Here is a 15,790-nt window from a genome sequence, read left to right on the forward strand (position 1 = left end):
TTAATGAATTAACCATTGTATTCCAGTGTATTCAGCACTGAGGACGTATTATTCTGCATCTAATCAGTTCTAGCAAGGTCTCCGCCAAGCTGTGTAACATGGAAAGTGTGAGAAACATATCCAGTCATTTTCCCAAGACTACGAACGCAGACGCTGGGCTGACAAAGAACAAAGAACAATACAGCACACAAACAGGCCCTTCGGCCCTCCAAGCCTGTACCGGTCATGATAACGCTGTTGGTCAAACTCCTCAGCAGTTCCTAGTGCCGAATCCCTCTATACCCATCCTATCCAGGTATTTGTCGAGATGCCTTTTGAACGTCGTTAATTTATCTGCTTCAACGACCTCCCCAGGCAACGTGTTCCAGGCTCTCACCACCCGTTGCGTAAAAAACCTGCCTCACACATCTCCACTAAACGTCTCCCCATGGACCTTAAATCTATGCGTCCTGGTGACTGCCCCTCCACCCTGGGAAAGAGTGTCTACCCATCCACTCTATCCATCCCCCTCATAATCTTGTAGACCTCTATCAGGTCGCCCCTCAACCTCCGTCGTCCGAATGAAAACAGTCCAAGTCTATTCAGCCTCTTCACATAGCTAACACCTTCCAGACCTGGCAACATCCTGGTAAATCTCCTCTGCTCCCTCTCCAAAGCCTCCACATCCTTCTGGTGGTGTGGCAGCCAGAATTGTGCGCAATATTCCAATTACGGCCTTACCACGGTTCTATACAACTGCAGCATGACTTGCCAGTTTTTATACTCGATGCCCTGTCCAATGAAGGCAAGCATTCCATATGCTTTGTTGATAGAAAGATAGTTTGGATAGGCACCAGTCAATCTTAAGTAATGTCCAATGTTTGATTAACAAATCATCTTCTCAGTAACAGACATTCATTTAAAAAAAACCAGGAGGTCTCAGCTGAGAATTAGAAACCAATGAACGTAAATGAGGGGTTAAAGTAGAGATAAGAATTCCCTTAAAAGTAGGATCTTGTGGTCGAGGTCTTTGTTCCTGAATTCTTGGATCTTCTATCTGTTTGTGTTAAAGTGATTTCTTTTTGTACTTTATGCTTTTTGCCAAGTGCTTGACATTTTTTAATGTCTTGTTTGATATTTTGTTTCTAAGTTTTTTTTTTTTTTTTTTTTTTTTTTTTTTTTATTCAAGTGAATAATTAATAATAATAAAGTCGTATTATTGACATCTCCCACCAACCAGACTACGATTCTTATTCGAAGGTAAAATAAGAGTCCCACAGTATTCTTTTGGCGGAAAGCATGATGCGTAAAACATTCCTCTCATTTCGGCAGGTAATCAACGATGAAATGTGTGACGTGTGCGAGGTCTGGACAGCAGATGACCTTTACCCCTGCAGGATCTGCACCCGGGTCTTCCACGATGGCTGCCTGAGTCGCATGGCCCACCTGAGCCCCAGCAGCATCCAGGAGCTGAAAGAGACGGCCCACACTACGGTGGGCTGGAGCTGCCAATACTGTGTGAGTTCACGCCTCGTAAAGATTGCGGGCTGGCTCCTCGAGCCAGGGGGCAGCAATCCTCGCGGAGCTATTCTGGATCTCAGTCTGGACATATCTCAGTTTAAAACACTTTTCGCCTTGCTTTCAATTTCCTCCCTGGCCTCACCATCGCTCCTTGTCTTGGTAACTTCCCCAGACGCACTGTCCGTGAGCATCTTCATGTTCCGCCAGATGCAGCATCTATCTCACCCCCTATTTCCATCTCTCTACCACTGCTGATCGTGCCTTCAGCTGCCTACTGTTAGGATACCGGACCAGATCCCAATTTTTCTTCGGAAACTGGATAAGACACCCCAAACAATTTGTAATTTGTAAAACTATGAGGAAAGGTACTTCACCCCAGGGGTGATGACCCTGACCAGTAGATATCTATCATGTTAAAATAAACTTTAATTGAAACACATTAACATCAAAAGAAATAACTTTACAATTAACAGTTAAACAGTTCTTAAATAAAAGGAAAAACTTGAACTTATGCCCCACACCTTCATTATAATATTCCAACTAAGTACCCCAATACAGTACAAATGCTACTTATAAATAAAGTTAACCAAACAGCTTTACTTGCTATCTTCTGTGTAGAGACCTTGGAGAGAGACCCTTTCAGGAACAGCCTGAAAACCCTTCTGTCTTGTCAGTCTCAAATCATATGGCATAACTGACAGAACTACAGACAGATATGGCTCCTCCCATTGATTGCATCACCTGTATCCCACTAAGCTGTCCCATGATCTGCTTAGCTACGGCTAAACACCAACCCTCAAATTATCTGCACTGCATGAAACTGTCTAAATATACACAATATTAAATTATCCATCTACAAGTAAACAAGTAAATGGTTATAATCAATAATAACATCACTTTTACAACACCATAATTACAGTTTTAATAGGTACACTACTTGTAAGTATTTTAACCCAGGGTTTTTAATAATTACGACACCAATATATAAACTCTAATATATAACAATTTCTGACATTTATCACATGACAAATCAAGCTATGAATCCCCTCCTTAAACCTCCCTGTCTTCCTTTCCTCCTCTAAGATGCTCCTGAACATCCACCACTGTCCTAATCTCTCTTTTTATTATTCAAGTTTGGTTTGATCACGTCCCCATGAAGTTCCTTGGGATGTTTTGGGATGTTAAAGGTGCTATAAAAATGCACGTTATTGTTAAGCTGGAAGTGATGACTTTATCCAGCATTGAGGGATATGAGGAGATCCAGGAACAGGAAAAGGCCATTCAGATATTCAATGAGATCAGGAATAGTTTGCATACCACTCCCATTTATCCCCCTTTTCTGTGAATATCAGAGTCTGTAATCCCAGGTCAGATCCACCATTGTACTTTGTCCTTCCGCAACAAAGCATTATTTATTTCCAGTTCTGAAAATTGAGATTTCCCATAAACCTTTGGTCAGATTTCTAAGACGGTCATGTGGTCAATTGCTGCTTGAATTTGCTGCTGGAAATCCAGTTGAGATATTGAAGATTAAGACCCCTTATTCTTGATACCCCCAACAGGGGGAAATAGTTTTTCCTAATCTTTTCTATAGAATGTCTTCTTCATTTTAAACTAGGAATGGTCCACTCTTCAACCCTCCAAATTAAAGTGAGTTTTACTCTGTATCTAACAGGTGACTAGGGGATTTTCACAGTAACTTCATTGCAGTGTTAAATTAAGCCTACCTGTGACACTAATAAAGATTATTATTATTACCCCCGTGCTATACCTGGGAGTGTTTGAAGGGGCATGTAGAGGACACTTTACTCTGTATCTAGCCCCGTGCTGTACCTGTCCTGGGAGTGTTTGCTGGGGACGGTGTAGAGGGCACTTTACTCTGTATCTAGCCCCGTGCTGTACCTGTCCTGGGAGTATTTGATGGGGACGGTGTAGAGGGCACTTTACTCAGTATCTAACCCCATGCTGTACCTGTCCTGGGAGTGTTTGATGGGAACAGTGTAGAGGGAGCTTTACTCTGTATCTAACCCCGTGCTGTACCTGTCCTGGGAGCGTTCAATGGGAACAGTGTCGAGGGAGCTTTACTCTGTACCTAACCCCGTGCTGTACCTGTCCTGGGTGCGTTCAATGGGAACAGTGTCGAGGGAGCTTTACTCTGTATCTAACCCTGTGCTGTAGCTGTGCTGGGAGTGTTTGATTTGATTTATTGTCACATGTACTGAAGTACAGTGAAAAGTATTATTCTGCGGCCGAGGGAACACACACACTACGTACATTGTAGACAAAAAGAATCATCAGAGAAGATTGACAACTGGTACATCGACAAACTGATTGGTTACAGTGTGGAACAAGGGGCCAAACAAAGCAAATACATGAGCAAGAGCCGCATAGGACATCGTGAATAGTGTTCTTACAGGGAACAGATCAGTCCGAGGGGGAGTCGTTGAGGAGTCTTGTAGCTGTGGGAAAGAAGCTGTTCCTATGTCTGGATGTGCAGGTCTTCAGACTTCTGTACCTTCTGCCTGATAGAAGGGTCTGGAAGAAGGAAAAGCCTGGGTGGGAGGGGTCTCTGATAATGCTGTCTGCCTTCCTGAGGCAGTGGGAGGTGTAGACAGAATCTATGTGGGGGTGGCAAGCTTGTGTGATGCGTTGGGCTGAGTTCACCACACTCTCCAGTTTCTTGCGACCTTGGACCGAGCAGTTGCCATACCAGGCTGTGATGCAGCCGAATAGGATTCGCTCTATCGCACATCTGTAGAAGTTTGAGAGAGTTGATGCAGACATGTCAAATTTCTTTAACTTCCGTAGGAGATCGACCATCTCCACTTCGGAGCCATTGATGTCGACGGGAGTGTGTGTCGTGCTTCCTGGATGGAGGGGGAGGGGCCCTGGGTTAGTATCTGTCACCACATGGGGTAGGGAGGGCGAGTGGGGGGGGGGGCTGTCCAATAGAAAATTCTGGTGGGTGGTTTTGGATGCCTGAGGGAGGGCTTCCTGAAGTCCATGATCAGTCTTTCCGAAATTTAGAGAGAGGTTGTTTTCCGTCCACCCTGCAACCAAGTGTTGGGGACAGTGTTGGGGGAGTTTTACTTTCGATCTAACCCTGTGCTGCACCTGTCCTGTTAAGTGACCATGCACGTCCTTCCCTGGGATAAAGGACTCTGGAGATAGAAATTCCACTTGCCAAGAGCAGCCAATTAGTGTTCAATGACTCTCAGTGCGCATCAGCGCCAAGGGGCTGTAGTGCCTGCTGATGGGACGACACCAGTGATCAAGGGTCAGTTTGACCGCCCACACTGACATGGAGTGTCGGAACATTGAGGAAACCCCCCTCCCCCAGGCATCCAAAACCACCCACCAGAATTTTCTATTTGACGCCCCCCCCCCCCCCCCCCCAAACCCCGTGTGGTGACGGATACTACCCCTGGGCCCCTCCCTCTCCATCCCCACTGCTGAATTCATACCAGGCTGTGGTGGGAGAAGGCTATTCGATGGGCCTTAATGGCTCACTTAAGGCCCTCAGCTGGTGACGATTGGAAAGGGTTAGGAAGGCCGTTCTTCAGCCTCCCCACCCCAGACTTTAATTTTGGCGAGAGTGAGATTGGCTGGCCAGCTGCATGTCCAAAGAAATGCCCTCCCCACCACAAAACACAGTTCCATTGTGCTCTGTCAGACCCGCTGTGTATTGAGTGAGTGGTTTAACCGCACACATACTTTACCCTCACTCACTGACAGTGAGTTCTGTTGTGTTTAATCCACCGACTCGGTCTTTTTCCTGTTCATTCTATGTCGCCATGTCAAAGTTATCACTTCAATCCCATAAATTAACTCCCATTACTGTGGCTCTGTGGTTTCAGTGAGCATGACACTTTAATCTGCAGTTGTCTCAGTCCATCACACTCCAGGTAATCACTGCATTTAAAGCCATTTGCTTCGTTTCAATTGGTAATGGGAGCAGTGTTCGGGAAATAATAGAAGCAGAAGACATTTAAGGCGGAGAATTTAAGCAATCACATCATAGATTGGATTGGATTTGTTTATGAGTCAATGGCCAGCTCTTTAGTTTTGCTGGCATTGAGAGAGAGATTGTTGTCGCTGCACCACTCCACTAGATTCTCTATCTCCCTCCTGTATTCTGACTCGTCTTTATTCGAGATCCGGCCCACTATGGTCGTGTCGTCAGCAAACTTGTAGATGGAGTTGGGACCAAGTTTTGCCACGCAGTCGTGTGTGTACAGTGGGTAGAGTAGGGGGCTAAGTACGCAGCCTTGCGGGACCCCAGTATTGAGGACTATTGTGGAGGAGGTGTTGTTGTTCATTCTTACTGATTGTGGTCTGTTGGTCAGAAAATCGAGGATCCAGTTGCAGTGGAAGGAGTCAAGTCCTAGGTTTTGGTGCTTTGATATGAGCTTGGCTGGGATTATGGTGTTGAAGGCGGAGCTGTAGTCAATAAATAGGAGTCTGATGTAGGAGTCCTTGTTGTCGAGATGTTCTCGGGATGAGTGTAGGGCCAGGGAAATGGTGTCTGCTGTGGACCGGTTGCGATGGTATGCGAATTGCACTGGATCAAGGCGTTCTGGGAGTATGGAGGTGATGCGCTTCATGATTAACCTCTCGAAGCGCTTCATTACGACTGAAGTCCGGGCCACCGGACGGTAGTCATTGAGGCAAGTTGCCTGGTTCTTCTTTGGCACAGGTATGATGGTGGTCTTCTTGAAGCAGGTGGGGACCTCGGAGTGGAGTAGGGACAGGTTAAAGATGTCCGCGAACACCTTTGCCAGCTGGTCCGCGCAGGCTCCGAGTGCATGACCAGGGATCCCATCCGGGCCCGTCGCCTTCCGAGGGTTCACTTTCAGGAAGACCGATCTGACTTCGGAAGCTGTGATGGTGGGTATGGGTGAATTATGGCCTGCTGGGGCACTTGACAGCGGATTGTTGGTTACCTTCTCGAACCGAGCATAGAATGCATTGAGTTCATCGGGGAGGGGTGCGCTGCTGCAGGAGATACTTCTCGGCTTCGCTTTGTAGCCCGTTATGTTGTTTAGTCCTTGCCACAACCGCCGAGAGTCTGATTGTGACTCTAGCTTGGTTTGATATTTAGATCAGGCAGAAAATAAACATCAATGGGCCACATGATACATTTCCGTATCAAACAGATATTGATCACATTCTCATATCCCACAGAATATTCCCATATTCAACAGATATTGATCGCTATCCCATATACACAACAGATATTGATCTTATTTCCATATCCATCTGACATTCATCACAATTCCATATCTTGAACATATTGATCTTATTCCCATATCTTGCACATATTAATCACATTTCCATATCCTCAGATATTGATCTTATTTCCATACCCATCAGATATTGATCACATTCTCATATTCAACAGATATTGATCTTATTTCCATACCCATCAGATATTGATCACATTCCCATATTCAACAGATATTGATCTTATTTCCATACCCATCAGATATTGATCACATTCCCATATTCAACAGCTATTGATCTTATTTCCATACCCATCAGATATTGATCACATTTCCATATCTTGCACACATTGATCTTATTCTCGTAGTCAACAGATATTGATCACATTCACAGATATTTTTTTAAAAATTTAAATTTAGAGTACCCAATTATTTTTTCCAATTAAGGGGCAAGTTAGCGTGGCCAATCCACCTAGCCTGCACATCTTTGGGTTGTGGGGGTGAAACCCACGCAGACACGGGGAGAATGTGCAAACTCCACACGGACAGTGACCCAGGACCGAGATTCGAACCTGGGTCCTCAGCGCCGCAGTCCCAGTGCTAACCCATGTGCCACCCTCTGTATTCAACAGATATTGATCACATTCCCATATCTTGCAGACATTGATCTTATTCCACATCCAATAAACATTGATCACGTTCCATATTCTGTAGGATATGGGAATGTGGTCAATAACTGTCGGATACTGATGACATTATGTTGATAGACTATAATATGCACTGTCGGAGTCCCTGATTTTGTCAGAACAAAGATCTGCCTAAATCAGTAGATATTTTCACATTCGCCAGAGCTCACTGGGGTCTTTGCATTTTAATTCAAATAAAGAATGGCACTGCAAAGAAGGCACCATTTGGCCCATTGTGCTTATGTAATATATATATATATAACACACACACACACGACAGACAAACACAGAGGGGCGGAAAGGGGTAAAAACCGTAAGGGAAAGGAAGAAAGAGTCTTTGTTTCAGATGATGGTTCTTCACACACTTCTCTTCACAGCACGTTTGCAGATTAAAGTCGTTGTTGCAGACTGTGCTGGTCTTCACTGCAGATTCATTCAGTCATGTTCTCTGTTGTTTCAAAAATACAGTATTCGCAACTTCCCTGGCGAGGCAGAATCTTTGTTTCGTCAAACTTTGCTTTCAATTTGTGGTTTATCTTCAGGTCTCTGCAGGTTCAGGGACACAGAACCCACAGGCTACTGGAGCAAGAGAGACAAGAGAGAGCGCCCTTAGAGCCAGGCGTTCTGGAGAGGATTGGCTGGATCTCTCTGGGGAGAGTTAGCTGGATCTTTATGGAGAGGGTTAGCTGGATCTTTATGGCGAGGGTTAGCTGGATCTTTTTCCCTCTGTGCGGCCAGAATTGTAACTGAAACCTTCAGGTCTCGGAGAACCGTCCCACTGGGATAAGATCCAAACACCACATGTTACGGGGCAGAGTACAGTCATTTGGACCAATTCATTGGCCACCAGCCAAATCAATCAAAATGAGTCTCAGCCCCTCTCTCTCACTGGTGCCGGCCAGTCAGCACTCCCAGACTTCTTCTACTTGAATTAAAGATACAGGCTGCTTGCCTTTAAAGACACAGGTCCATTAATCATCCATGGATCAAAAATGTAACGATAAAAATAAAAGAAAGGGGAAATAATGGAATAAACAGGAACAAACCGGACTCTAACCCTTATATCCCTATGCTCTTTGCCCTTCCCCTGTAAATCTTTTCCTTAAATTATTTATCCAATTTTCGATGAATATTACTATTGTATCAGCTTCTAGACAGCACGTTCCAGTCACATCTTCCCGTCCCAGCCTCCCCGAACAGGCGCCGGAATGTGGCGACTAGGGGCTTTTCACAGTAATTTCATTTGAAGCCTACTTGTGACAATAAGTGATTTTCATTTCATTTTTTTTCATTTCCTCTACTCACTGTTTAAAAAATAAATGTTTCCTCATAATGTTCTTTTGGCAATTGACTCAGATGCATGTCATCTTTTACCCTCTGCCGGTGGAAAGAGCTTTTCCTTATTTACCCGACCAAAACCATTCAGGAGCTTGAACACGTCGATCAAGGATGGGATTCTCCGTTGCGAGTCCGTCCCACGACAGCTGCTGACGAGGGCGGAGTCTTTGTCCGCGCCGTGCGCTGGAGGCGGGATTCGCAACTCCTGCCGCTTGTCAACGGGAATTCCCATCGAAGACCCCCCCCCCCCCCCCCCCCCACACACACACCCCCGGGAAAGCGCGGCCAGGATAGGACCAGAGAATCCTGCCACCAACAGACAGCTGGAGAATTCCGGCCCACGTCTATTCTTAATCTCCTCCACTTTAAGGAGGACAACTCAAATCTCCCTCATCTCTCTGCACGGCTGGAATGCTTCATTTAATGAATCCATTGTGGTGCTGCTCCAAGTGCTTGCCGTCCTTCTTGGACTGTAGTGGATTTGGATTGGATTTTGTTTATTGTCACATGTGCCGACATACAGTGAAAAGTATTTTTCTGCGAGCAGATCATTAAGTACATGAAAAGAAAAGGAAATAAAAGAAAATACATAATCAGGCAACACAAAGTACACAATGTAACTATATAAACACCGGCATCGGGTGAAGCATATAGGGGTGCAGTGTTAATGAGGTCAGTCCATGAGAGGGTCATTTAGGAGTCTGGTAGCAGTGGGGAAGAAACTGTTTTTGAGTCTGTTCGTGCGTGTTCACAGACTTCTGTATCTCCTGCCCGATGGAAGAAGTTGGAAGAGTGAGTAAGCCGGGTGGGAGGGGTCTTTGATTATGCTGCCCGCTTTCCCCAGGCAGCGGGAGGTGTAGATGGAGTCAATGGATGGGAGGCAGGTTCGTGTGATGGACTGGGCGGTGTTCACGACTCTCTGAAGTTTCTTGCGGGCCTGGGCCGAGCAGTTGCCATACCAGGCTGTGATGCAGCCCGATCGGATGCTTTCTATGGTGCATCTGTAAAAGTTGGTAAGGGTTAATGGGGACATGCCGAATTTCCTTAGTTTCCTGAGGAAGTATAGGCGCTGTTGTGCTTTCTTGATGGTAGCGTCGACGTGGGTGGACCAGGACAGATTTTTGGAGATGTGCACCCCTAGGAATTTGAAACTGCTAACCATCTCCACCTCGGCCCCGTTGATGCTGACAGGGGTGTGCACAGTACTTTGCTTCCTGAAGTCAATCACCAGCTCTTTAGTTTTTCTGGCATTGAAGGATAGTGTGTTGTTGCTGCACCACTCCACTAGGTTCTCTATCTCCCTCCTGTATCCTGTATTAGTGCCCAGAATTGCACTCTATGCCGAGTGATTTATAAAAGTTTAACATAACCTCTTTGCTTCTATTCGATATCCCTCTGTTAGTAAAACCAAGGATCCTATAACAGCCCTTTCAACTTGTTCTTCAAAGATAGCTAACCCCCCTCCCAGCACCTCTGTTCAGCTCCATCTCGAAAGTTGTATCATTATGTTTATATATTGCCTCATTCTTTCGGCTGAAATACATCAATCACCCTCCTCTGTGTTAAATGGAATTTACATGTTTCTGTCCATTTTACCTGATTGTGACCTTCTGAAGACCCTAACTGCCCCCCCCCCCTCACACATTGTTTACTTGCTGTATTACTCTTCGATTCTAACTCAATTGCAAAGATACGTTCAACCCTGAACCGTGAAAACAGGCACTGTGATACATGGCAGAGTCGTTTTCCTGTCAAGGGTTGAGGGACACTCACCATGCAGACTTTTTGGAACACCCATCATGCTGTTAGGGAGGGAGTTCTGTGGTGATATGCATCACTGTAAATACACGGGGTTAATGTAAATACACTACAACTAAGTAAACACTGGAGGGAGCACCAGAGACATCATGACATGCAGACATCCAGCTAATGAACACATAGAATAAGACACAACCAATGGGCAGTCAAGACACCCAGAGGTGACACTACCACAAGGGGGCATTGCAAAACCCATATATAAAAGGGCAGGGCACACATGCTCTTTCTCTTTCCACAAGTGACACTTAGAGAGAAGGACAGGGACAGATCAGAAGCATCACACCCACCACGTGGCTTAGAGCAGACTGGTTAGTTAGACTGAGTTACTATAGCAAGATTAGCAGGAGAGTCGAACTCATAGAGAACTGTGCTAATGGTTCAATAAATCACATTGAACTTACTTCAAAGTCTGGAGTATCTTTTGGTCAAAGCTGCATCGAGTTGCAGCCTGTGTTATCCCAGAGAACATAACACAACAAGTTCCAAGATTTCGACCCAGCGACAATGAAGGAACAACCGATATATTTCCGCATCAGGATGGTGAGTGACTTGGAGGAGAACCTCCATGGTGGTGAGGTTCCCATCTATCAGTTACCCTTGTCCTTCTAGATGGTAGAGATCGCCGGTGTGGACGGTGCTGTGTTACGACATCCTGGGCTAGCATGCGGTCAATTACAACCCCACAGACCCTAGAGTCACAACACAAGTGAATTAACTAGTAATTCTTCTGAAATCACACATGATTGGCCCTTGGTTGTCCAATAATCACAGTCGGCAGGTTTCTACGTTTAATCACAATTACAGTTCCTTTATAAACTGAACAAATACAATATGTGCAGTAAAACAACTAGTTAATGGCAAGTGAATACCTGACTCCCCCTTGAATTGCCCCATCCTCTACTCCCACACACAGGACAGACAAATATGGGGGGGGGGGGGCGGGGAGAGAAGGGAATAATAAGGATGAAGGTCTAAAGTTTAAGGTCTTCGCTTCCGATGATGAGTCCTTTGCAGCAGGCTTTCCTCCCAACACGCTGCTTGTTCAAAGCCTCTGGCTTAGAGCTGGCGATGGTCTTTGTCGTGTTAAGCACAGTAAGATAACACGGGCTGCAACTGGATGCAGCTTTACCCGAGAGATACTCCACACCTTGAAGTTAGTTCAATCTGATTTATTGAACCTGTCACACAGTTAGCTCAATCCTCTGTGAGTTCGACTCTGCTAACCTAGTGAGATTAATCTGTCTGACTGAACCAGACTAGCTCTCAGCCACGTGCTGTAGGAGTGATATGGTATGTACACCCTGACTCACACTGTAGACGTCACCAGTGGAAAGAGGCGGAGTGTGAGTGCCTCGTGCCTTTTTGTGAGATACCACCCCTGAGTGTTCTGCCTGCTGATTGGTTATGTCCTGTTCTCTGTATTCATTAGCTGCCTGCTTGTATCTCATTATGTGCATGTCTGCATATCATGAGCGTCTTCTTGGCTGAGTTATTCATTCAGTACAATACTCACAGGCAGCAAACTTTCCACGGGAGAGACATTTCAGTTTTTATTAAACTGGGCCTTCAACCTAAAGCTTCACAATCAGGCCTATTTATTTTTTGTGATACTTTGTCTCCCATCAAACCCTGCTTCCAGCCCGTGATCTGACTTGCCTCTCTGCAATCCGAAAAGAATCATGTCCAGACTTGCGAGAGAGAGAGAGAGAGAGGGGAGCTCTTTGACTGGAGTTCTGGAGATCTTTTAGAGAGAGAGAGTTAGAACGCCTCCATCCAGGCTTCAGAATGAGTGCCTTGTGACACTGAGAAACATGTCAGTGGGATCAGAACCAATCACTACTGGTTACCGGGCAGAGCACCGGCTTTCTGGGCCAATTCATTGGCCAACGGCCATGTCATTCTAACCGAGTCGCAGCCCATCTCTTGTCATTGGTCAATCTCCAGTTCAAACCAGCACAGGCGTCCGCTCGAATTAAAGGCACAGGCCCATTAATCTTCCGTGGATCAAAATTGTAAGGGCAAAACTAAAAGGAAGGTGAAATTGGGGAATAAGCAGGAAGGACCCTCGCAGCTGTCTTAAGGAACCCTGGTCAATTGCTGCAGTGCATCTTGTAGATGTGTAACAAGTGCACGGAGCCAAAAGTCCATCACCAGAATTCCTTTTATTTACAAACCCAGCAGCTGAACAACCATGGCCATTCAGTCTGCTGTCGACACCGGGAGTGCAGAGGATCTGACACTCCCGGTTATATACACAGAAAGGGGTTCACTAATCAGGGAACCCGTATTCTAATTGGCCAATCTCAAAGGTCTGGCCTAAGTCATTACACCCCTCTTTCTCCCCCCCCCCCCACCCCAAAGTCCGAGGAGCCCCCGTGGTCCTCGTGACTCATGGGTCTCCTGCTTCGTTTTTGCGCCGGGTCCGGCTCCTCCACTTCAGCCTCCGACGCCGGGGGGAATATAACGGCTAGCCGCCCATCTTTTCCGAAGTGAGCGCCTGAGGGGCGGTTCGCCCCTTTCCTTTGATGGCAGGGGTACAGCTGCAGCATCATCCACGGTGCCCATATCCAGGTCCGATATGTCCTCAGCAGTGGTGTCGGAGGGCGTGAATAGTTTGTCGGGGAGGACTCTCCACGGTCCTCGGTATGCTGGTCTGAGTCGGCTCAGGAAGAAGAAACTAATCTGAGGCCCGCACCTGGACCAGGTGTTTCTTTATTACATGTTTTCCCACACGTATCTCATACGACACAGGTCCTGTCCCGGCCTTGACTGTTCCTGCTCCCCATGTGGGGCCATTCGCATCATTTCCGACCCATACATTTTCACCCGTGTTGAACTGCCTTTCTCGGTGAGTGTTGTCGTGGCCCCTGCATTGGGCCGTTTGGTGTCGCTCTATTCTGCCACCTAAATTCGGGAATAGTAGACTCGGCCGGGTTCGGAGTCGTCTGCCCCGGAGTAGCTCCGCTGGTGCTATTCCCGTTGTGGTGTGTGGGGTTGTTCTGTACTCGAATAGCCAGCGCGACAGTTTGGTGTCCAATGATGCTGCTGACTGTTCCTTCAACCCAACTTTTAAGGCCTGGACGGCTCTCTCCGCCAAACCATTCGATGCCAGGTGGTAAGGTGCCGTCCTTATGTGCCGAATGCCATTCAACTTCATAAATTTTGTGAAGTCCTGGCTGGTGAAAACCGATCCATTATCCGAAACTATCACCTCCGGGATACCATGAGGTGCGAACGAGGTGCGGAGTTTTCCAATGGTAGTTGTTAAATTTGCAGAGTTCATTTTGTAGACGTCCAGACATTTGGAATGGGCGACTACTATTATAAAAAACATTGAACCCACAAACGGGGCTGCAAAATCGACATGGAAGTCACGACCATGGTCTACCTGGCCATTCCCATGGGAGCAGCGGGGCAGCCGGTGGCACCTTCTGCTCTTGTTGGCATTCTTGTGTTATGGGCGAGGCGTTTTCAGAACCCCAAAATGTATCATGGAGTTCAACCAACCTCTCCCTTTAATGCTATTGTTGCTTTTCCGAGCACACGGCTTGTTCCCTAGGTGTGGGATTACAATTATGGACACGTGGGTTTTTAAACACAAAACACTGTTTATTCCATGAACTCAACTTAACATCTTCAATAAACATTGGATCTCTTAACACCCCTTACTTCAAAGATAACTCAGAAAATATTGCAACAATAAATAACTCCTTAGAACGGTTCCTTCAAACTTCCAAGAGACTTAATACCTTTAAACAAAATCACATCAGGTTAAAGGCTTTACTTTAAATCACCCAAATGATCCAGAGATAGTCTTTCATGGCAGAGATCCAGCTCACTGCAAAACACAGACACACACACAGCTCTTTCCCTCCAAACTGCAAAACCAAACTGCAAAATGGCTGAACTGAGCTGAGCTCCACCCACTCTATGACATCACTGTTTTCTTGAAGGTACATTGCTTAAACATCCAATTCTTAAAGGCACTCTTACATAGATTTACATAGAAATTACAGTGCAGAAGGAGGCCATTCAGCCCATCGAGTCTGCACCGTCTCTTGGAAAGAGCACCCTACTCAAGGTCAACACCGCCACCCTATCCCCATAACCCAGTAACCCCACTCAACACTAAGGGCAATTTTGGAGACTAAGGGCAATTTATCATGGCCAATCCACCTAACCTGCACATCTTTGGACTGTGGGAGGAAACCGGAGCACCCGGAGGAAACCCACGCACACACGGGGAGGATGTGCAGACTCCGCACAGACAGTGACCCAAGCCGGAATCGAACCTGGGACCCTGGAGCTGTGAAGCAATTGTGCTCTCCACAAGGCTACCGTGCTGCTCTTGCATGACACTTGGCACCGACCTACCAATGCCGCCATGTCTGTGTCCAGGCCCGGCCACCAGACATAGCCTCTGGCCAGCATCTTCATTTTTGAGACTCCAGGGTGCCCATGATGTAGTTCAGCCAGTATGGCTCGACGGCCTTGACTTGGAACTATTACTCGAGCCCCCCATAGCAGGATCCCGTCTTCCACGGTGGTCTGCTCTCTTCTGCTCCAGTAAGGGTGGAATTCCGCCTGGACCGGTCTTTTCATCTCCCCCGTTAGCACCATGTATTTTATTTTTGATAAAACCGGGTCTCTTTGGGTCCATAAACGAATGTTCTGTGCCGCCATTGGAAGGGTGTCCAGGAAATGTAACCGTTTCCTCTATTTTGGGTACTAATGGCGGGGCGTCCGGTAATGGCAGCCTGCTTAGCCGCCCGGGTTCCTGGCCGATGCTCCAGTTGATACTGGTACGCCGCCAGTAGTCGGGCCCAGCGTTGGATCTGGGCCGAAGCTATTGGTGGTATTGCTTTGTCTTCTTTCAGCAAACCCAGCAATGGCTTGTGGTCTGTAATTATAGTGAATTTCCGCCCGTACAAGTCCTTCCTTTTCGATTTGGGCGTACTTTCATTCTGCTGCTGCCTGCGTCCTGGAAGCAAACGCTGTGGGTCGTTCCTGTCTGTTTTGCCCTCTGTGTGCCAAAACTGCACCAACGCCATATGGAGACACGTTGCACTTGAGCACCAACTCTTTCCTGGGGTTGCAGTGTGCCAAGATGTTCTCTGAGGAAGCTGTTCTTTTATCTTCTTGAAAGCCCTGTCTTGACGGGCGGACCACTCCCAGGCTTGCTCCTTTTTTAGTAATTGATGTAGGGGGTCCAAGATGGAAGCTCTG

The 15,790-nt window shown here is 46.6% G+C and overlaps 1 protein-coding gene across 1 annotated transcript in view; it reads left to right on the forward strand.

Moving 5' to 3' along the window:
* Window positions 1-15,790, forward strand: part of phf24 (PHD finger protein 24) — a 135,667-nt gene that overhangs the window by 40,872 nt on the left and 79,005 nt on the right. The window contains exon 3 of the mRNA XM_072515642.1: window positions 1,312-1,497. Coding sequence (XP_072371743.1) covers window positions 1,312-1,497 — 186 coding nt within the window. The remainder of the gene's footprint in view (window positions 1-1,311; window positions 1,498-15,790) is intronic.

Source organism: Scyliorhinus torazame, chromosome 9 (genome assembly GCF_047496885.1).
Source record: "Scyliorhinus torazame isolate Kashiwa2021f chromosome 9, sScyTor2.1, whole genome shotgun sequence".
Taxonomy (NCBI): domain Eukaryota; kingdom Metazoa; phylum Chordata; class Chondrichthyes; order Carcharhiniformes; family Scyliorhinidae; genus Scyliorhinus; species Scyliorhinus torazame.